Below are 19,813 nucleotides of genomic sequence, written 5' to 3' on the forward strand. Positions count from 1 at the left end.
GTAATTTTACAAGTCGTATCTTGTTGTACTTACAGCACTGATGTCTTTCAAACTGGAGCCTTATTTCCTAATTAACAAAGAATAGGCCATTATAAACTTAATATTCCTCCGGTGGGGGAAATTCCATTAGTTCTAAAGGTTACCAGACCCAAAACGTTAACTCTGATTTCTCTTCACAGATGCTGCCAGACCTGCTGACCTTTTCCAGCAACTTCTGTTTCTGTTTGTGTTTGAAATTCTATCCTGGTTGGGCAGATGGGAATAGAGTTGCAAGTGTCTCCACACCTTCACTCAGTCAATGATAATATACAGTATACCTTTTACTTCTTAATACTTCTGAATACACTTCAATCTTTTCGTCAGCTACCACTTTATGACAAGAAATCCACACTAACACAATTAATATAGGAGTTGCTCATGGATGCAATGGATAATTAAAGTACTACTGCAGAAGCCACACACTGAAACAACAAGAGAACACTTGTAAAGAATGATCGTCCGTTTCACTCCCCTGTATCCATGGGAATACTGGCAACTACCTAGGTACCCATTATTAACCTCTCTTGCACTCAGCAGAACTTGGCACAACTGAAGAATAATCTATTGACACAAAAGGAATTGAAGGATCTGTTCTCCCACTAATCTCAGGTAATCAAATTCTGTTCAATCGCAATGGAAAGGCTATGTGTGCATTTCCAAGTTCATGTTCCCTCACAATAGCAGCACAACTTTCACCATCTACTTAATATAAGGAGTCCATGTGTACATTGCAGCATTTCGGCATTCTGAGAGAAGATCCATCTTAATCCCAGAAAGACAATGTTTAATTGCATTTACATTATGAATGGCATATAATAGAATCAGGAACTGCAAAAATGCAAAACTATTCTGTATTGAGATTGTGTGAATTCTACAAAAGTGGTACAGTGTTTATTTAATAGACAGATACATACTTTTATAATTGCCAAATATAGGTGAAGGCAGAATTGCTTGTAAGTGCTTACTGGGTGGTACTGCAATGTTGAACATGTTGAATCACTAGCCTATCTGATGCAAGGACTACCTGGTGTTTGATTCTCCTTGAACTAGGAAGAGGCTGAGGTTCAAATTTAGGATGTAGTGTCAGCTGTGTGGAGTATGTAATTTATTTTGACCAGTGAATATTTTCAGTTTGATTTTGAAGAAAGGCTACGGTTTCTAAACAGAATCAGGAGCATCAATTTACAAGGAAAGCACTAGAACCTATCATAAATATCATGATAAACAGACATTTGATTAAAAACAATCTTATTGAGTATAGTCAGCATGGATATGCAAATGAAAATAATCATTGGAAGGATGTTGGAGGATATTACTAACAAAATTAATAACGTGGAGTCAATGGATGTAATATTTTGTATTTTTAGTTTTTCAATATGGACCCTACAGGAAGTTGTTTGGCAAAATTAAAGCATATGGCATAAGAGGCAATGTACTGGCATGTATTAAGTACTAACAAACAGACAGAAAACAGGAGGAATAAACAGATCTTGCAAATCTCCTCTAGTCCCCTTCAATGTTAGTACATCCTTCCTTAGATATGAGGCCCAAAACTCCTGACAATATTTCAAATGCAGTCTCACAATCTCAGCAATCCATCTCCGCTCTTGTATTCAAGTCTTCTTTAAATGAATGCATTTGTCTTCCTAACTGCCAATTGAGCCTGCACATTAATCTTTCGAGAAACTTGAATCAGGACTTGCAAATCCCTTCATTCTCAAGATTTCCAAAGTCCTTCCCCATTTAGAAAATAGTCTACACCTCTAGTCTTCCGACCAAAGCACATAACCTCACTGTCCCACAATGTATTCCATCTGCCACTTCTTTGGCCACTCTCCTGTCTGGTCCAAGGTCTTCGGCAGCCTTCCTGCTTCCTTAACACTACCTGACCCTTCACCTACCTTTGTGAAATCTGCAAACCAAGCAACAATACCCTTAGTTCCTTGGTCCAGATGTCTAACGTGAATAGCTGTGATCCCAACAGTGACCCCTGCGGAACTCCGGTAATCACCGGCTGCCATCCTGAAATAGACCCCTTTATTCACACACTCTGCCTCCTACCAGTCACTCAATCCCCTAACCATGCTTGTACTTTGCCCGTAACACCATGGGTTCTTACCTCATTTAACAGTCTTCTGTGCTGCACCTTGTCATCGGGCTTCTGGAAATCCAAATAGATAACATCCACTGGCTCTCATTTGTCTAATTTGTTCACTACCTCCTCAAAGAATTCTAACAGATTCATCAGGCATGACTGTCCCTTGGTGAAACTATGCTTAGCCCTGCTTTACAATGCACTTCCAAGTAGTCTGCAACTGTATCCTTAACAATGGGCTCCAAAATCTTACCAACAACCAAGGTCAGGCTAACTGGTCAATAATTTCCTGCATTCTGCCTCCCTCCCTTTTAAAACAGAGTTGTTACATCAGGCACTTTCCTGTCCTCTGGGACCCTCCCTGACTCCAGTCATTCCTGGAAGATCATCACCAATGCCTCCACAATTTCTTCAGTTTTTCCTTCAGTGCCCAGGGGTGCAGCCCATCCAGTCTGCATGATTTATCTATCTTCAAACTTGTAAGCTTTCCCAGCACCTTCTCTTTAGTGATGGCCACTACACTCACCCTGACTCTCTAAGTCCTGGTATACTACTAGTATCTTCCACCGTGAGGTCTGATGCAAAGTACCTGTTCAGTTTCTCCGCCATTTCTTTGTTCTCCTTTATTACCTTGCTATCCTTATTTTCCAGCTGTCCACACTTGTCTCTTACCTTTTATACATCTAAAAAAAACACTTGCAATCTTCTTTTAGATTACTAGCTACCTTACCCTCATATTTTACCCTCTCTCTCTCTCTCATTGTTTTTTTTAATGTTGTCCTCTGCAATTTTTTTTAAAAGGCTTCCCAATTCTCTGGCTTCCTGCTGATCTTCACCACATCGTATGCTTTTCCTTTTGCTTTTATGCTGTCCATAACTTCCCTTGTCAGCTATGGTTGCTTTGTCCTCCCTTTAGTATGCCTCTGGTCCCCTCAATTAAGGCATTGATATACATTATAAAGTGTTGAGGGTTGAGCACAAATCCCTGAGAAATCCTACATGTCACATCTTGCTAATCTGAATAAGACCCATTTATGATTACTCTGTTTTCTGCCAGCTAGCCAGCCTTCTATTTATGCTAGCATATATTACTCTCTATACCATTAGCACCTACTTTGTTCAATAAACTTTTATGTAGAATGTTGTCAAAGACCTTTTAGATATCCAAGTACAGTACATCAACAAGCTTCCCTTTATCCACATCACACGTCACTCCTTCAAAGACTTGCAATAAATTGGTTAAACATAATTTTCTTCCATGAAACTTTGCTGACTATTCCCAATTATCTTGTTTTTCTCCAACTGCCCAGGTTTAATGCCCTTAATGATTGATTCTTAAAAACTTCTCAACAATTGGCAAGATAATAGCCAACAGTATCCTGTTTTCTGCATCCCTCCCTTCTTTAATGAAGGGGTTATGTTTGCTACATTTCAGTCTAATGGAAGGCTACTGAATACAGCAAACTTTAGAAACTTAACACCAATACATCTACCATCTCATTAGCCACTTCTTCTATGACCTTAAAAGGAGGTCTATCAGATGCTGGAGACTTATTAAGCCATGGTTCCATCATTTTGCTGAATATCACTTTCTTAGTGATTTTAATTTCATCAAGTTCATATCTTTCTTTAATCTCCTGATTTACAAGCCTTTTTTTTGGATTCTTGGGCATCTTGTTACAGAAGATACAGCAAAATATTTATTCTTTACATTTCTTTATTAACATTTTTTCTTACATTTCTTCCCCTCATGCTCCAATTTATTTGCCCCGGTTAACCTTAAAACCACTTTTGGCTATTCTTTGTATTCTAACTCTTGACATCCCCTTTTGGATTACTTATGAACTTGTCATAACATGTCCTTACATTTATTTTTGTATCATCAGCAAATATTGACGCATCACACTCTGTCCCTTTCTCCAAGATAGAACATAGAACATAGAACATAGAACAGTACAGCACAGAACAGGCCCTTCAGCCCACAATGTTGTGCCGACCATTGATCCTCATGTATGCACCCTCAAATTTCTGTGACCATATACATGTCCAGCAGTCTCTTAAATGACCCCAATGACCTTGCTTCCACAACTGCTGCTGGCAACGCATTCCATGCTCTCACAACTCTCTGTGTAAAGAACCTGCCTCTGACATCCCCTCTATACTTTCCACCAACCAGCTTAAAACTATGACCCCTCGTGCTAGCCATTTCTGCCCTCGGAAATAGTCTCTGGCTATCAACTCTATCTATGCCTCTCATTATCTTGTATACCTCAATCTGCACACCAAGATCCCTCTGTTCCTCCACGCTGCCAAGAATCCTATCCTTAATCCTGTACTCAGCTTTCAAATTCGACCTTCCAAAATGCATCACCTCGCATTTATCCAGGTTGAACTCCATCTGCCAATGTTAATATAAATCATAAAATATTTGAGGCCTGAGGGCTGATCCTTGTGGTATTGCATTATTTACTTCTTTCTAACCTGAAAGATGCATTAATCCCATTAAGACCCATTAATGTGTCTTTATGTGTGTTAACCATTCCTCAGTCCTTGTTAATGCATTATCCCCAATACTGTGAATTCCTATGTAGTTCAGTTAACATTTAAGTGACATCTTGTCAAATAACTTCTGCAAATTCAAGTGTACCTGATGGACTGGTTTCACTTTATCAACTGTTTGGTATATCCTCAAAAAACTCTAGCAAATTTGTCAAACACTACTTCCATTTCAGAAGGCCAGCATTTTCCAACAACTGACATTAGGCTAACTGGGCTGTAGTTTCCTGCTTTCTTCTCCCTCACTTCTTGAATAGGGGCATCATTTAAATAGTTCGCTGGAATGTGGTGAGTTCTGTATTACTTCAGCCAAATACTTCGCAACCACTTCCAATACAAAATTGGATACAAGTCATCAGGTCCTGGGGATTTGTCTGCCTTTAGTCCTATTAGTTTGACAAATGCATTGTGATAGAGACTGTTACAAGATTCTTATTCTCATCAGCAAAGTGCTTATCTGATAACTTCGGGATGTACCGGCATAAATTATTGGCTTAAAATTACCTTTGGAACAATATACCAACCTTAGGATGAATTTAATGATTCCTGGAATGAAGAGATTTTGTTATGAGGCCATATTTGCATGGGCTAATCTATTAGAAAGGAGAGTGGAATTTTTTGAAATAAACATTGAAGGTGACTACCCTGGTTGGAGAGTCGAGGATTAGTGGCCAGTCAAAACTGCACTAAGGAAACACATTCTCATCAAAAGGATAGTGGATTCTTGGGAATTTTCAAACTTTAAAAATATGCGTGCTCAGCATGAGTATATTTAATTCAGCAATCAAAGAATATGGATGAGGATAGTGTGTGAAGGTGTGGCTGGAAGTAAAAAAAAATCAATTGTAATCTTACAGAATGGTAGAACAGATTTCAGGGTCCAACTGGCCTATTCCAATTCTTACTTTCAATGTAAGGAGTATACTTTCTGCCTTCATTTTCAAAGCTGAAGACCACAGTTTGTATCTGAACAATTGCTGCTGTATGACTAGATTTCTAGGCAATTACAACTTCCAAAAATCCCTGTGTTTTTCTGAGTCCACATCTCACACTACTTTAAAACTTGCCTGTATACCTATATTTACCTTCAGTCATTAATTTAATGGCACTATCAACTTTAGACTATATTAAAAGTCAATGGTAATTCCAAGATTGTTTTCAACAAATAATCAGCCATCTGCTTCCACTGTGCAACTGGATACTTTTTAAACACTTAAAGCAGAAGTAGCTACAAACGGAACATTAAACATTTTCAGTTGCACCTTCAATTTGTTAATTATTATAATTAAAGTCACCATAACAGGTGCACATCATTCAAAATAAAATGTTCATAAATGATGAAGGAGACATTAAAGATACTTTCCACGTGCTATATTCCTGTATTATCTGCTTCTACACAAACGCATTACCATCCGTCTCCTCTTGCAGGTTTCAAAAGTAGTATTATTCAGTCAGCAAGCTTTTTTTGTAATGGACCCTACTTCATCCTAAATATATGAAGGATCACTGAGATCAACATGAGAAGTAATTGTTTTGTATAGTGCCTCATTACATACTTAGAATCTTACAAAAATAATAATGTGAAGTGTCTTTAATCAATCACTGCTCTTTCAAAACAAAAATATTCAAGGGCAGAGCATGAGCCAAAAGTGTTGATTCGATGACACATCTTGGCATCCTCCTGACAGATGCAAATCTTCAGCCAATTTTATTAACTCTATGTGACATGAAGAAAGAGGTGAACATCTGAATACACAGCAGATACCCGTTCCAATAATATGTAGCAATGGAGACTTCTGATTAAGAAACATCTGAGTCATTTTGGAGCGCAAAGATGACACTTTCAACAGAAGAAATCCCTGTTGTTGGATGTTGCCTTTGACAAAAGGCACAGATTGAGAAGGTCACCCAAGTCCCTGCCACAAGAGCAGTAAGTAGCCATTAATTGGCAGTCCTCAACCTTTGCCATATCAGACATCAGCAGGTAGTGTCGAGAAGGGATTGTGCCCTCCAACCTAGTTCTGCCCACGTAGCGGTTCCGAAGAACAGTCATGTTGGACTCAAAACGTCATCTCTATCCCTCTGTTCTCACAAATGCTGGCAAATTTGCTGAGCTTCACCAGAACTTTTTTTGTACTTCAGGCTTTTGTTTGGAAATTGATATGTTCGGTCCCTCTCTTGAGCACAAGTACATTTGTGGAGTACATGTGTTGTGCAGCACGTGGAAAGTATCTTTGATTCTCTCCTTCATCATTTATGAACATTTTATTTTGAATGATGTGCACCTGTTATGGTGACTTTTATTATAATAATTAACAAATTGAAGGTGCAATCGAAAATGTTTAATGTTCTGTTTGTAGCTACTTCCGCTTTAAGTGTTTAAAAAGTGTCCAGTTGCACAGTAGAAGCAGATGATCGATTGTTACTGCTCCTCCTGCTGTTATTTGCTTAACTGGCAACTACCATTCACAAGTGAATGTGGTAGGGCTGCAGAGCTTTCATCTGATCCAGTGGTTATGGGAATATTTAGCTCTGTCTATTGTGTGCTTCTTCTCTTGTTTCAAATGCAATTGGTCCAATGTTATAGCTTCACCAGGTTTTTCACTTTTAGGTATACCAGGTGCCACTCCTGCCATATCCTCCAGCCCTCACAGAATGAGGGTTGATCTCTGACGTGATGGTAATTGTGAAGTGGTGGCATATCAGTTCATGAGGTTGTAGATTGGCGTTGAATACAATTCCACTGCTGCTGGCTGCCCATTTTGAGGTGCGAAATATGTTTGAGATCTATCCCATTCAGCACGATGCAGTTCAATACGACACAATGGAGGGTTTTCTCAATATGTAAATGGAACGTAGATTCCATAGAAACTTTGTGGTAGTTCTTTCTACAGCACAATCCTGGATAAATGCATCTATGACAGAAAAGAACAGACCAAACAAGCTTTGTTTGAGAGACCAAGCCTGGAGGTGAATTGCAGGCTGAACCTTGATTTAAAAAGTTCTAACAGATGGTGGGACCCCAGGAAGTGCTTTGTGTTTAAACAGATAGCAGAAGTTAGTTATTAATGAGGTCAGTACTTGGGGAAATGGTTCCAGCATGACTAGAAGAGATCCTATGTTCAAGCAGATGGCAGTAGTTGAATGGTAATTGAAGTATCAAGAAAAATCTAGCCAAGTGGAACTAGAATTAAAGTTATTCTTTTGAACTATATTTTCTGAGAGATGGCTCTGGAATGCTGCTGAGACAGCATGAAGATTTGAAAGCTTCCTACCAAATCTGATACAGCAACTTCCAGACCCCAAACATTACATAGAACATAAAACACTACAGCGCAGTATAGGCCTTTGGCCCTCGATTTTGCGCTGACCTGTGAAACCAAACTGAAGCCCATCTCACCTACACAATTCCATTATTATCCATATGTTTACCCAATGACCATTTAAATGCCCTTAAACTTGGTGAGTCTACTACTGTTGCAGGCAGGGCATTCCACACCCTTACTACTCTCTGAGTAAAGAACCTACCTCTGACAGGTGTCCTATATCTATCACCCTTCAATTTAAAGCTATGTCCCCTCGTGCTAGCCATCTCCATCCGAGGAAAAAGGCTCTTACTGTCCACCCTATCTAATCCTCTGATCATCTTGTATGTCTCTATTAGGTCACCTCTTAACCTTCTCCTCTCTAATGAAAACAGCCTCAAGTCCCTCAGCCTTTCCTCATAAGACCTTCCCTCCATACCAGGCAACATCCTGGTAAATCTCCTCTGCACCCTTTCCAATGCTTCCACATCCTTCCTATAATGCGGCAACCAGAACTGTGCGCGATACTCTAAGTGCAGCACATTTGAATTAAAAGTTTTGCTGCCTTTACTTGGGTGAACTGAAGGTGATCCTGATCCACATTTCAAACAAAAATGCAGCAAATGAGTCCACATTCACATCAATGAAGCAACACAATATGAAAGCCATTTAAGTAATCATGCCAATGTTGATATTTTATTTTATTTACTCCTTAACATTGTTTATTTGACAGCATGTCTTTTGTGTGAATGGAAGCTAAAGACAAATGTTTCCGGAAAAGCACAGACATTAATCAGCTTACTGTGTTATTTACTTTTTTCTACTAAAATTGTGTATTTAATAAATAGTTCTATTTTAGATACAAAAATAGTATCTGGACATTAATCATTTTCAAAGTCTGGGACTGGTTATTCAAAAGTCTGGTTAGGAACTATCAGTGTGATAGCTTGGGGCGTTCGATGGTTTAATTTTACTGTGTTGCAGATACAGAGAATGAAAGACGGATTGGTTCGGCTGTCTATTTCCATGTTAAAATATGTTGACAATCTGTTCACCATCGTAACTTGTAAGTTATACACTTGCTGCAGCTTTACTGTATTTGCATACATTTCTGTAGAATTGCTGCTGGACTATCACGAGATGAAATGCTTGCATTTCTTTAGCTTACAGCTGGGGCTACGCAGATGTGGCTATATTTTCCTTGTTGCTGTGCTGTGAGACAAATTGTTGAAACTGGGTACAGTGCAACAAATCAGTGGTTAGTGCTGATGGTGAATTACTATCTTTTTAACTTAAACACTTAAGATGCCATTGAATGTGCCAAAGGTGGGAAATAAAATGATGTCTTGCAGGCCTTGCTCACATATTGCATCTCTTCCTGAAAGCAAAATGGCACATTCCAATAATAATTTGGCAGAGGAAAGCTTTGAAAAATACTTAAAACACTCCTACCAGTCCAGTTCACACCCAGGTCAAGAACCACTAGTGCATTTGACTTCAGTTGCATCAATATTAAAATGCTTCTAATGTTTTTAATGCTTAATGTTTTTAACCATTAAGTCTAGATTAAATCAGGTACCTTTCTTTTATTCAAACTAGTGAGTCTGTGTCACTGAAGCACATTAACTAGAAACGTCAATCAATTGCAGTCTTATCGAATAGATTCTGGTAGATACATTACAACTCTATCTCAGACATTCGCATAGTTTGGGTTCAAGATAGTTCACTGTTTTTTCTGAAGGATTACAAAGTACAGCAGTAGCTATTCAAAGTGGACTTGATGCCTTCGTACAAGAATAATCACAAGGCATGATGTCATACTGATGTCATCAGTTAACTCTTTTAAAGGTGAATGCTTGCTTGGACATAGACAAATGTAATATCACAACACTTACCACTTTAATTTTGCATGGCTGTCTGTTTTTTGGCAAGTAGAATTCCAGCCCTTTAAGGGTATTAACTAGTTTTGTATCATGTTGAGTTCATTTCTGAACACCTCCCACAAATATTTTCTCAATTATTTTCAGTATATGCGATAAATTTTAACGTTACAGATTTTGTGATGCTGAAAATGGAGTATTTTCACAGCTGTATCTGAGGAGGGAAAAAAATACACTGTTGTGAGGGACAGGCAGCTCCTATTCAGAGGAATGAGCAAAAAAGTAAAAGGAGGAAGCAAGCAATAGAAAGGAAACTAGGAATTAGACAGAGTAAGCAAGAAAAAGAGAAAGATTGAGCCGGACAAAGGAACAATTCCTTTTGCTGCCTCATATGGCTCTTTTAAACTCCCTACCAATCTCAAACTACTCTTCTTTGACCTGTCCATCATACGTCATAAACTGCACTTTTGTGGTTTAACATTTTGTAAAGGTTTTGATATGCTTCTCTAGATTAAAAGCTGCTATCATCATGTGTACATTAATCCAGCTAGTTGAACATCAGTGAAGCCTGAAGCATTACAGCTATGCGAATGTACTACTCTAGGAAGCCTGAATCAAACAGTATATGTAAGTTTGTGATGTCAGTACACTTACAGGTCTGGTAATTCATACTTAAGACTGCAACCTACTTCATGGCATGACTGTACTTACAGAATTCATGGAGAGCAAAAGTGCCTTGTCAGTGATGACAAGCTCATTTGCTTCACGATAGCGCACATTATTTATATTGTCCATTATTGACTGGATCATTCCAGTTTGTGGCAGCCTAAATGGGGCATCTGCTAAGGGGTTGTGGTAGGAATGCAAGATATGAACATTGAACACAGAACAGTACAGCACGGTACATGCCTTTCGGCCCAGAATGTTGTGCCGGCCTATTACCCTACTCTAAGATCAAACTACCCTGCATACTCTGCATTTTACTGTCATCCATATGCCTATCCAAGAGTCGCTTAAATATCCCTAATGTATCTGACTCCACTACCAATGCCGGCAGCACATTCGACACGCCCACCACTCTCTGTGTAAAGAACCCACCTCTGACATATGTCCTATACATTTCCCCAATCACCCTAAAACTATGCCCCCTTGTAATATTCATTTCCGCCTTGGGAAAAAGTCTCTGCTTATCCACTCTATCAATGCCTCTCATTATCTTGTACACCTCTATCAAGTCACCTCTCATCCTTCTTCACTCCAATGAGAAAAGCCCTAGCTCCCTCAACCTTTCCTCATAAGACCTGCCCTCCAGTCCAGGCAGCAACCTGGTAAATCTCCTCTGCACCCTCTCTAAAGCTTCCACATCTTTCCTATAATGAGGTGACCAGAACTGAACACAATATTCCAATTGTGGTCTAACCAAGTTTTATACAGCTGCAGCATAACCTTGCGGCTATTAAACTCAATTCCCCTCAATGAAAACCAACACACCGTACACCTTCTTTATAACCCTATCAACTTGGGTAGCAAATCTGAATGATCTATGGACATGGACCTGAAGATCCCTCTGTGCTCCACACTGCCAAGAATGCTGCCCTTAACCCTGTATTCGGCATTCAAATTTGACCTTCCAAAATGAATCACTTCACACTTTTCCAGGTTCAATTCTATCTGCCACTTCTTCGCCCAGCTCTGCATCTGACAACAGCCCTCCACACTATCCACACTCCTCCAATCTTTGTATCATCGGCCAACTTATAACCCACCCTTCCACTTCCTCATCCAAGTCATTAAAAAGATCACAAAGAGCAGAGGTCCCAGAACAGTTCCCTGCGGAACACCACTGGTCTCCGAGCTCCAGGCTGTATGCTTTCCATCTACTGCCACCCTCTGAGTGCTATTGGACAGCCGGTTTTGTATCCAGACAAATTTCCCTGAATCCCATGTCTCCTTGCTTTCTGAATGAGCCTACCATAGGGAACCTTATCAAATGCCTTGCTAAAATCCATATACACCACATCTACTGCTCTGCCTTCATCAATGTGTTTTGTCACTTCCTCAAAGAATTTAACAAGGCTTGTGAGGCATCACCTGTCCCCTCACAAAGCCATGCTGAGTATTTCTAATCAAACTGTGCTTTTCCAAATAATCCTAAATACTATATCTCAGAATCCTCTCCAATCATTTGCCCACCTCATAAGTAAGACTGTCCGGTCTGTAATTCCCAGGATTATCCCTATTCCCTTTCTTGAAGAAGGAAATGACATTTGCCATCCTCCAATCATCTGGTACTACACCAGTGGACAGTGAGCTTGCAAAGATCATTGCAAAGGTGCAACAATCTCTTCCCTCACTTCCTGTATCAACCTTGGGTATATCCTGTCTGGCCCAGGGGACTTAGCTATCCTCATGTTTTTCAAAATTTCCAGCACATCTTCCTTCCTAATGTCTATCTGTTCAAGCATATCAGCCTGTTTCATGCTGTCCTCACAAATGTCACCAGTGAATACTGAAGCAAAGTATTCATTAAGGACCTCCCCTACCTCCTCCGACTCCACACACAAGTTCCCTCCACTATCCCTGATCGCCCCCTACCCTCACTCTGGCCATCCTCTTGTTCCTCACACAAGCATAGAATGCCTTGGGGTTTTTCTTGATCCTATCCACCAAGGCGTTTTCAAATCCTCTTCTAGCTCTCCTAAGTCCATTCTTCAGTTCTTTTCTGGCTACCCTGTAGCCCTCTAGAGCCCTGTCTGATCCTTGCTTCCTCAACCTTAAGTAAACTTCCTTCTTACTCTTGAATAGATGTTCCACATGTCTTGTTGTCCAAGGTTCCTTCACCTTACCATCCCTTCCTTGTCTCAGTGGGACAAACCTATCCACTACATCTAGCAACTGCTCCCTAACCAACCTCTACATTTCTGTCATGCATTTCCCTTAGAACATCTGTTCCCAGTTTCTTGCCTAACTGTTGTAATTCCCCCACCCCAATTAAATACTTGCCCATACTGCCTGTTCATATCCCTCTCCATGACTACAGTAAAGGACAGGGAACTGTGATCACTATCACCAAAACGCTCTCCCACCGAGAGATCTAAAACTTGGCCTAGCTCATTGCTAAGGATCAAATCCAAAATGGCCCCCCCTCTAGTTGGCCTATCTACATATTGAATCAGAAATCCTTCCCAGACGCACCGACAAAAACTGCTCCATCCAAACTATTTGCACTAGGAGGTTCCAATCTATATTAGGGAAATTGAAGTCAGCCTTGACAACAACCCTATTACTTCTGCACCTTTCCAAAATGTGCCTTCTAAACAATCATTTGCTTAGAAATGATATTGTTAAAGATCCATTATACTATTTCAAAAGAAGCTGATCAGGAAGCAAATCATAAATATTTATTCGATCAAGTTTGCAAGCAATTCAGAATCAAAAACACACTTGCAGCCACTATACTATTGAGCAAGTGACTGTTGTGTTGTATTATTACATTCCTTTTCACTATTGTACATTAAAATCAAAGACAATCACTCAGTTAAAATAAATTTCACAGTAGTAAGGAGAAATTTGTTACAAAGACTCTTCATACAGTAGAATGTCATTACAGTTTCCAGTTTATTTAATAGTACACATTATATGGGAAAGGAAGGGAATTTGGAGAAACAAAATACAATTGTGAAAGAGACTAGGACTTCTATTCCTGATTACTATGCAAGGGGTCAGATTGAAAGCCAGGTCTGTGTACATGCCACTGTTAGTGTCAAGACTGTTGCCCTCTGCAGATGAATAACATTTAAGCATTCATTCTCTTCCAAATAATAAATGTATGCTTCAGTGAAAATTAGACTACTGTATGCCAAATGAATAGTAAATGGTTTTCCAGAAATGAGAAAAGGGACCAAATTGACATACGTGAAGTAAAATAAATAACAGGTACACTTCTCTTCACTCTATTGTAAACTTAATCTAACTAAAAAAAGGTCTTGTGTAAATGAAACCTACCTGCTAAAGCTTTGATGCGGGATCTTTCAAACAGCCTGGCAGAGCTGTTTTCATTATCCCATTCTTCCACATCCCAACGATTGTTGACATCACTATATTGCTGTTGAATATCAATGTTGTCGTAGTCTGTTGCTATTGCTGTCATCTTAGCTGTCCCTCGTCATGAGCTGCCTTTCACAAAAAATTCTGAAAATAAATCAAAACAGCACTTCAGAACACAAAGGATCATAAATAGTAAATGCACATCTGGAACTGCAGATGTCAAATTTATGTCTTGCTCAAGGGCAGATCAGCACACAGATAGAATTGTCACAGACTATAGATGTAAACTGGACTAAAGAAAGGTGCATCAATGCAATGCAGCATAGGACTGGAATAAATTATCCAATTCCAAAATATTTTGCCTAAATTGTCACCAATGTGAAACAAAATACTACAGAAAAAAAATTTAAAATGCTAAAATTAATTTAAGATTTTCTTAAACTATGCAATATAAGGCCACACAATCACATTTTCAAAGCATCCACTGTCATAAATGTAAAAATATTATTTGTAATTAGGCTGTCTCTTGTATTACACATTTGCTCAAGTAGCAGGAATAATAAAAAAAGTATAATATTTAAATGGATAGAAATTGTGAAGTGTTGTGTACAGAGTGACTGTGTCCTGTTACAAAAATCATAAAAGTTGGTATACAAGCACAATGAGTTATTAGGAAGGCAAATGGAATGAGACCATAAGAAATAACAACAAAATTAGGCTGTTCAGCCCCTCTAGTTTGCTCCTCCACTCAATAGGTTCATGGCTGATTTGACAACAGTTCTCACATCCACTTGCCTGCCCTTTCCCCATAACCCTCGATTCCGCTACTGATCAATAATCTCTCCTTGTCTTAAATATATACAAGGACTCTGCCTCCACAGCTCTCTGTTGGCATTTATTACTAGGGAGTACAGCATAAAGGTACTGATGTGCTGCTGCAGCAAGTCACTATTGCCCTATAGCATTGCTCTCTCATTTAAGATAACTGATAGTGGTTTATCTTGAGGGTAACTATCCCTCATGCAAGGGGCAAGGATAAAATTCAAGGTAATTTCAGCTGGTGCAGGAACTGAACCCACTTTATCGACATCACTCTGCAATCACAAACCAGCCTTCCAGCCAGCTGAGCTAACCAACCATTATGCAGTTGTAACAAGCCTTAGTTAGATCATATCTGGAGTACTGTGTAAAGATTTGGTCTCCTTGCTTAAGAAAAGATATAACTGAATGAGATACTATTCAGCAAAGGTTCACTTAACTGATGGTGGCTCAGTGGTTAGCACTGTTGCCACATAACGCCAGGGACCTAAGTTTGATTCTGGTCTGTGTGACATATGCATATTCTCACCACATCTGCATGGGTTTCCTTCCAGTGCTCCAGTTTCCTCCCACAGCCCAAAGATGTGCGGGTTTGGTGGACTGGCCATGCTAAACTGCCCACAGTACGCAGGGATGTGCAGGCTAGGTGGTTTAGTAATGGGAAATGCAAGGTTACAGGGATAGGGTGGGGGGTAGGATGCTCTTCAGAGGGTAAGTGTGGACCTAATGGTTTAAATGGCCTGCCTCCACATTAAGGATTCTCTGGTTCCTGGGATGAAGAGATTACTTTATGAGATCTCATCAGATTGAATTTATCATTTACCAGTTGGAGTTTAAAAGAATGTTGGGAGCATCTAGAATTGTTGAAAATTACATCAATGTTTTAATGATTAACTAATAAAGTAGGAAGGAACATAACTGTTATTTCAATTGATGATTTGGTTGTTTTTAGCCAAAAAAGGGAAGAACGTTGATATTGTTTGACTGTTTGATCAACTACAAAAAGACAATTAAATCATAAATTTGGCCAAGAGTAATTTTACCAAGACAAAGGTGGCTTAGCTGGACCATGCCTTGGGACAAGGCCAAACAGCACAAGGAAGGGAAAACCTGGGTTCTTTCCTGTGCCTAGGACAAACCATGAAAGTTTGCAATATATTGGCATGATTGGATTCTATCACAGGTTTGTTCTGCGACTTCAGAACTGTCATTGCTCCTTTAATGAATTCATTATAGAGAGGCAGAAATTTTAAATGGATGTCAAAGTGCCTTTGACGGGACTATCATATGTTGAAAGATTGGAGTGACTGGGCTTGTATACACTTGAGTTTAGAAGGATGAGAGGGGATCTGATTGAGGCGTATAAGATTATTAAGGGATTGGACACTCTGGAGGCAGGAAGCATATTTCCGCTGATGGGTGAGTCCAGAACCAGAGGACACAGTTTAAAATAAGGGGTAGGCCATTTAGAACAAAGTTGAGGAAAAACGTCTTCACCCAGAGAGTGGTGGATATATGGAATGCTCTGCCCCAGAAGGCAGTGGAGGCCAACTCTCTGGATACTTTCAAGAAAGAGATAGATAGAGCTCTTAAAGATAGTGGAATCAAGGGTTATGGGGATAAGGCAGGAACAGGATACTGATTGTGGATGATCAGCCATGATCATAATGAATGGTGGTGCTGGCTCGAAGGGCCGAATGGCCTACTCCAGGACCTATTGTCTATTGTCTATTGAAAACTCGAAGTGCTGAGAAACCACATTGGTTTTAGCTGCACTGAATTATGCAAAGCCATTCACACTGTTAATGCCAAATTGGTGTGGGGCTGTTTTACTGCAAAATGAATAGTTGGGGATTTGAAGACCTATCAGTTATTATTCAAAGAAAGTGACCATATCAAAATTATGCAGTGGAAAAGGAGATATTAAATATTGTGATACATCTATATCATTTTGAAATTTACGTGAGCAACACAGAAGAAATTATTATTTTTATAGATCACAATCCTTTGATTTTCTTAGAAAATTTTCAGAATAAGATTTATGATTATTGCTTTGGAATAAATTCTCCAACCATATAATTTGAAAATTGTTTATGTTCCAGAAGAAAATGTTATGACGGATGCTTTATTGAGAGCAATATAAACAACATCAATGATGCGATGTCCATGGGCATATGTAAAACATGGCTGCTGTGTAATTCATTGTATGTTTAATGTCGATATATTATTACTGTCAATGTGACATAGCAATAATATTAAGCTAATCATTGATAAGTAATGAAAATGCCTCAAAAGATACATTTTCATTTTCTTTGGGGAGGTGTGATGTGAGGAAAAACAAATCTGTATTGATAAGCCCACAAAGGCAGCTATCTCTAAATAACTTTTTTGAGTTGTCATCAAACTGTAAATTCACAGATCCCTACATGCTGTGATACTGATAGCTTGACAGCATTGTGTAATCTACGTCAATGCTACAACAATAACATGTTGTTTGAGGTCTGTTAGCTCACTGAGCTGGATACAACAGCATGAGATCAATTCCTGGACTGGCTGAGGTTACCATGAACTTCTTGCGTTCTCAACCTCACCCCTCACTTGAGGCATGATGAAGTTAAACTCACCACCAGTCATCTCTTTATTGATAGTGCAGTCTTTGGCCACTTTAAAATATAGGTTTATGTCAACAAACAGTCATTGAATTTTCTGGCAACAATTTGTTTTCAACTGTTAGATACAGGCAGGCAGTATTTTTCTATTTCTGAAAGGCAGGCTATTTAAGTAACTTGTCAGCTTGACAGATCTTATCAACCCTTCACAGAAGGATCTGTAAACGTTCTGGGAGTGTGAGGGGTATGATTGGCACCGTGTTTTGCAAGGGGCACAAAAGTTTCACTGTGTGGAGAAGAGACATAGTTTGGCACTAAGCTGGCAGCAGGGCTACAAGGAGTATAGGTGTGGCTGAGTAGCATAGTTTGGCATGTTTGACATGAGAAGTGGTGGAGCGGTGGCAGTGGTGAGGCCTGGAGTACCTAATATTTAAGAATACAACAGGGATGAAGTTCTGAAGAAGTTCAGTGGTTAACACTGCTGCTTCACAGCACCAGGGACCTGGGCTCAATTCCACCCTCAGGTGACTTTCTCTGTGGTGTTTGCACATTCTCTCCACATCTACATGCTCTGGTTTCCTCTCACAGTCCAAAGATATGCATGTTAGATGGATAAGCCATGCTAAATTGCCTATAGTGTCAGAGATGTGCAAGCTAGATTAACTATGGGAAATGCAGGATTAGAGGGACAGGGTAGGAGCTGGATCTGGGTGGAATTTTCTTTGGAGGGTCAGTGTGGACTCGATTGGCCAAATTGCCTGCTTCACACTGTGGTGATTCTAAGATTCTATGCACTGCAGAAGGCTCATTAGCCAGCATGCTTCAAGTCTTGCCACCCATGATTGGAGTTTGGAAGTGGCAGACGCAACTCCACCCCACATCTGCCTCTCCAACACTGTGTTCTCTCCAGCAGCCACTCAAACACAGCAAAGGTGCTGTCATTCAGGACACATTACCCTAAAGCAAGGGCAGTGAGTTGGCAGATTCTCCAGCTCTAAACACCAGCCTCAGATGTGAAAATCTAAGTTGAAGAGTGGGTTTTGTGATTTTGTTTTCTTATCTGCAACCCATTATTTGGTGTCTGTGCCACAATATGTCAACTTCCTCTCTCAACAGGTTTTACTTTTCCCATGGTTACCTGTCTTTGCATACATGTGTCCACCTGTGTATTCACAGCTTTGCTTTTCCATCTGGAAACAAATTGGATGGCAGCCCAGGCCCCTAAAATTCCTAATCTGTCTCAACTCCCTGCGATTCCTTTCCTAATCTTTTGCTGTCTCAATTTATTTACTGCTTTGAATGTGAGAAGGGCTGAACAAGAAGGCTGCACAGAATAAGCATGGCCAGCAGAGCCAAACATATTAGAAAGGTTCACAAGACTGAAGTTAACAGGGGAGATATCAGACAGTTTGCCCTTAGACCTCAAAGAAGCTGGAAAACCTGCACCGACGGGAGCTACACATTTAAAGCTTTAGAATGGTCATATTGGAGTGGTCAGGCTTGAAACCCAAAGGATGCCCAAAAATATTTAAAGGACAGCCAAATGCCATGAAAATCCTGTGATTAACAATTATATAAATGGGGTTGGTTGACCATTCAAGAGACTGGAAACTAAAGACAACTGCTAGTGGCAATTATTCACTTTGCAATTCTACAATGACAGACAGCTACTTATACAAGGGAATTCCCATTGGGTGTGTTTACCAATCATTAATGCTAATTTGAAAGTATCACCAAAATAGCAAGGTTTTTAATCTACTGGTCAATACTAATGGCAACACAACATCATATGGGAAATATGGTCCTCCTTTGGCCTGATCTCCATGTGTTGCTGATTTTGTGCCCCTCCTGTGTCTCTCTTCTACTGTTTCATCCTCAATAACTATTTCTGCTTTCCTCTGTCTTCTTTCATTACTTGGATAAAAACTGGCAGGTGTAAAGTAGGAAACAACTTTCAACCTACATTTGAGGCAGGTGTCTCCCTATCCTAAGCCATCGTATGTGGTCTTTTTTCACCAATCCTACTCCATTTTCCCTATCCCCTTACCTTCCTATTAAATTGCTCTCCTCATTCCCCTTGATTCTTTCCTTTTAAACAGCTCCTGTCCTGTATCCTGTCCTTTCTCTTGCTCCAGTAACAATTCATTCATTCCTGAGGATGTTTAATGTTGTCAGTTATTCTTACCCTCAAAACTAGCAGTTTACCTCTTCCTGTCCCTACTAACAATTCCCTCAGATACTTTGACTTCTTTCAAAATTCAATCTTTTAAAATAGATAAAGGCCATCTGTCTGTTCTTCTCCTAGTTTTGTAGATATTAGACATTTGGATCTCTCATGTAAACATGACTTGCACAGATTTTTGTTTGAATTGCAACAAACCAAAATCTTTGATTTGATTTGATTTATTGTTACATGTACTGAGATACAATGAAAAGTATTGTTTCGATTGCTTACCAGTTGAA

The 19,813-nt window shown here is 39.6% G+C and overlaps 1 protein-coding gene across 4 annotated transcripts in view; it reads right to left on the reverse strand.

Moving 5' to 3' along the window:
- Window positions 1-19,813, reverse strand: part of sptbn1 (spectrin, beta, non-erythrocytic 1) — a 239,773-nt gene that overhangs the window by 146,111 nt on the left and 73,849 nt on the right. For all 4 annotated transcript variants that reach the window (XM_048536023.2, XM_048536019.2, XM_048536021.2 and 1 more), the window contains one exon: window positions 13,881-14,066. In XM_048536023.2, coding sequence (XP_048391980.1) covers window positions 13,881-14,025 — 145 coding nt within the window. In that variant the 5' untranslated portion in view covers window positions 14,026-14,066. The remainder of the gene's footprint in view (window positions 1-13,880; window positions 14,067-19,813) is intronic.

The sequence above is a fragment of the Stegostoma tigrinum genome, chromosome 9, assembly GCF_030684315.1.
Source record: "Stegostoma tigrinum isolate sSteTig4 chromosome 9, sSteTig4.hap1, whole genome shotgun sequence".
In the NCBI taxonomy this organism is placed as follows: Eukaryota; Metazoa; Chordata; class Chondrichthyes; order Orectolobiformes; family Stegostomatidae; genus Stegostoma; species Stegostoma tigrinum.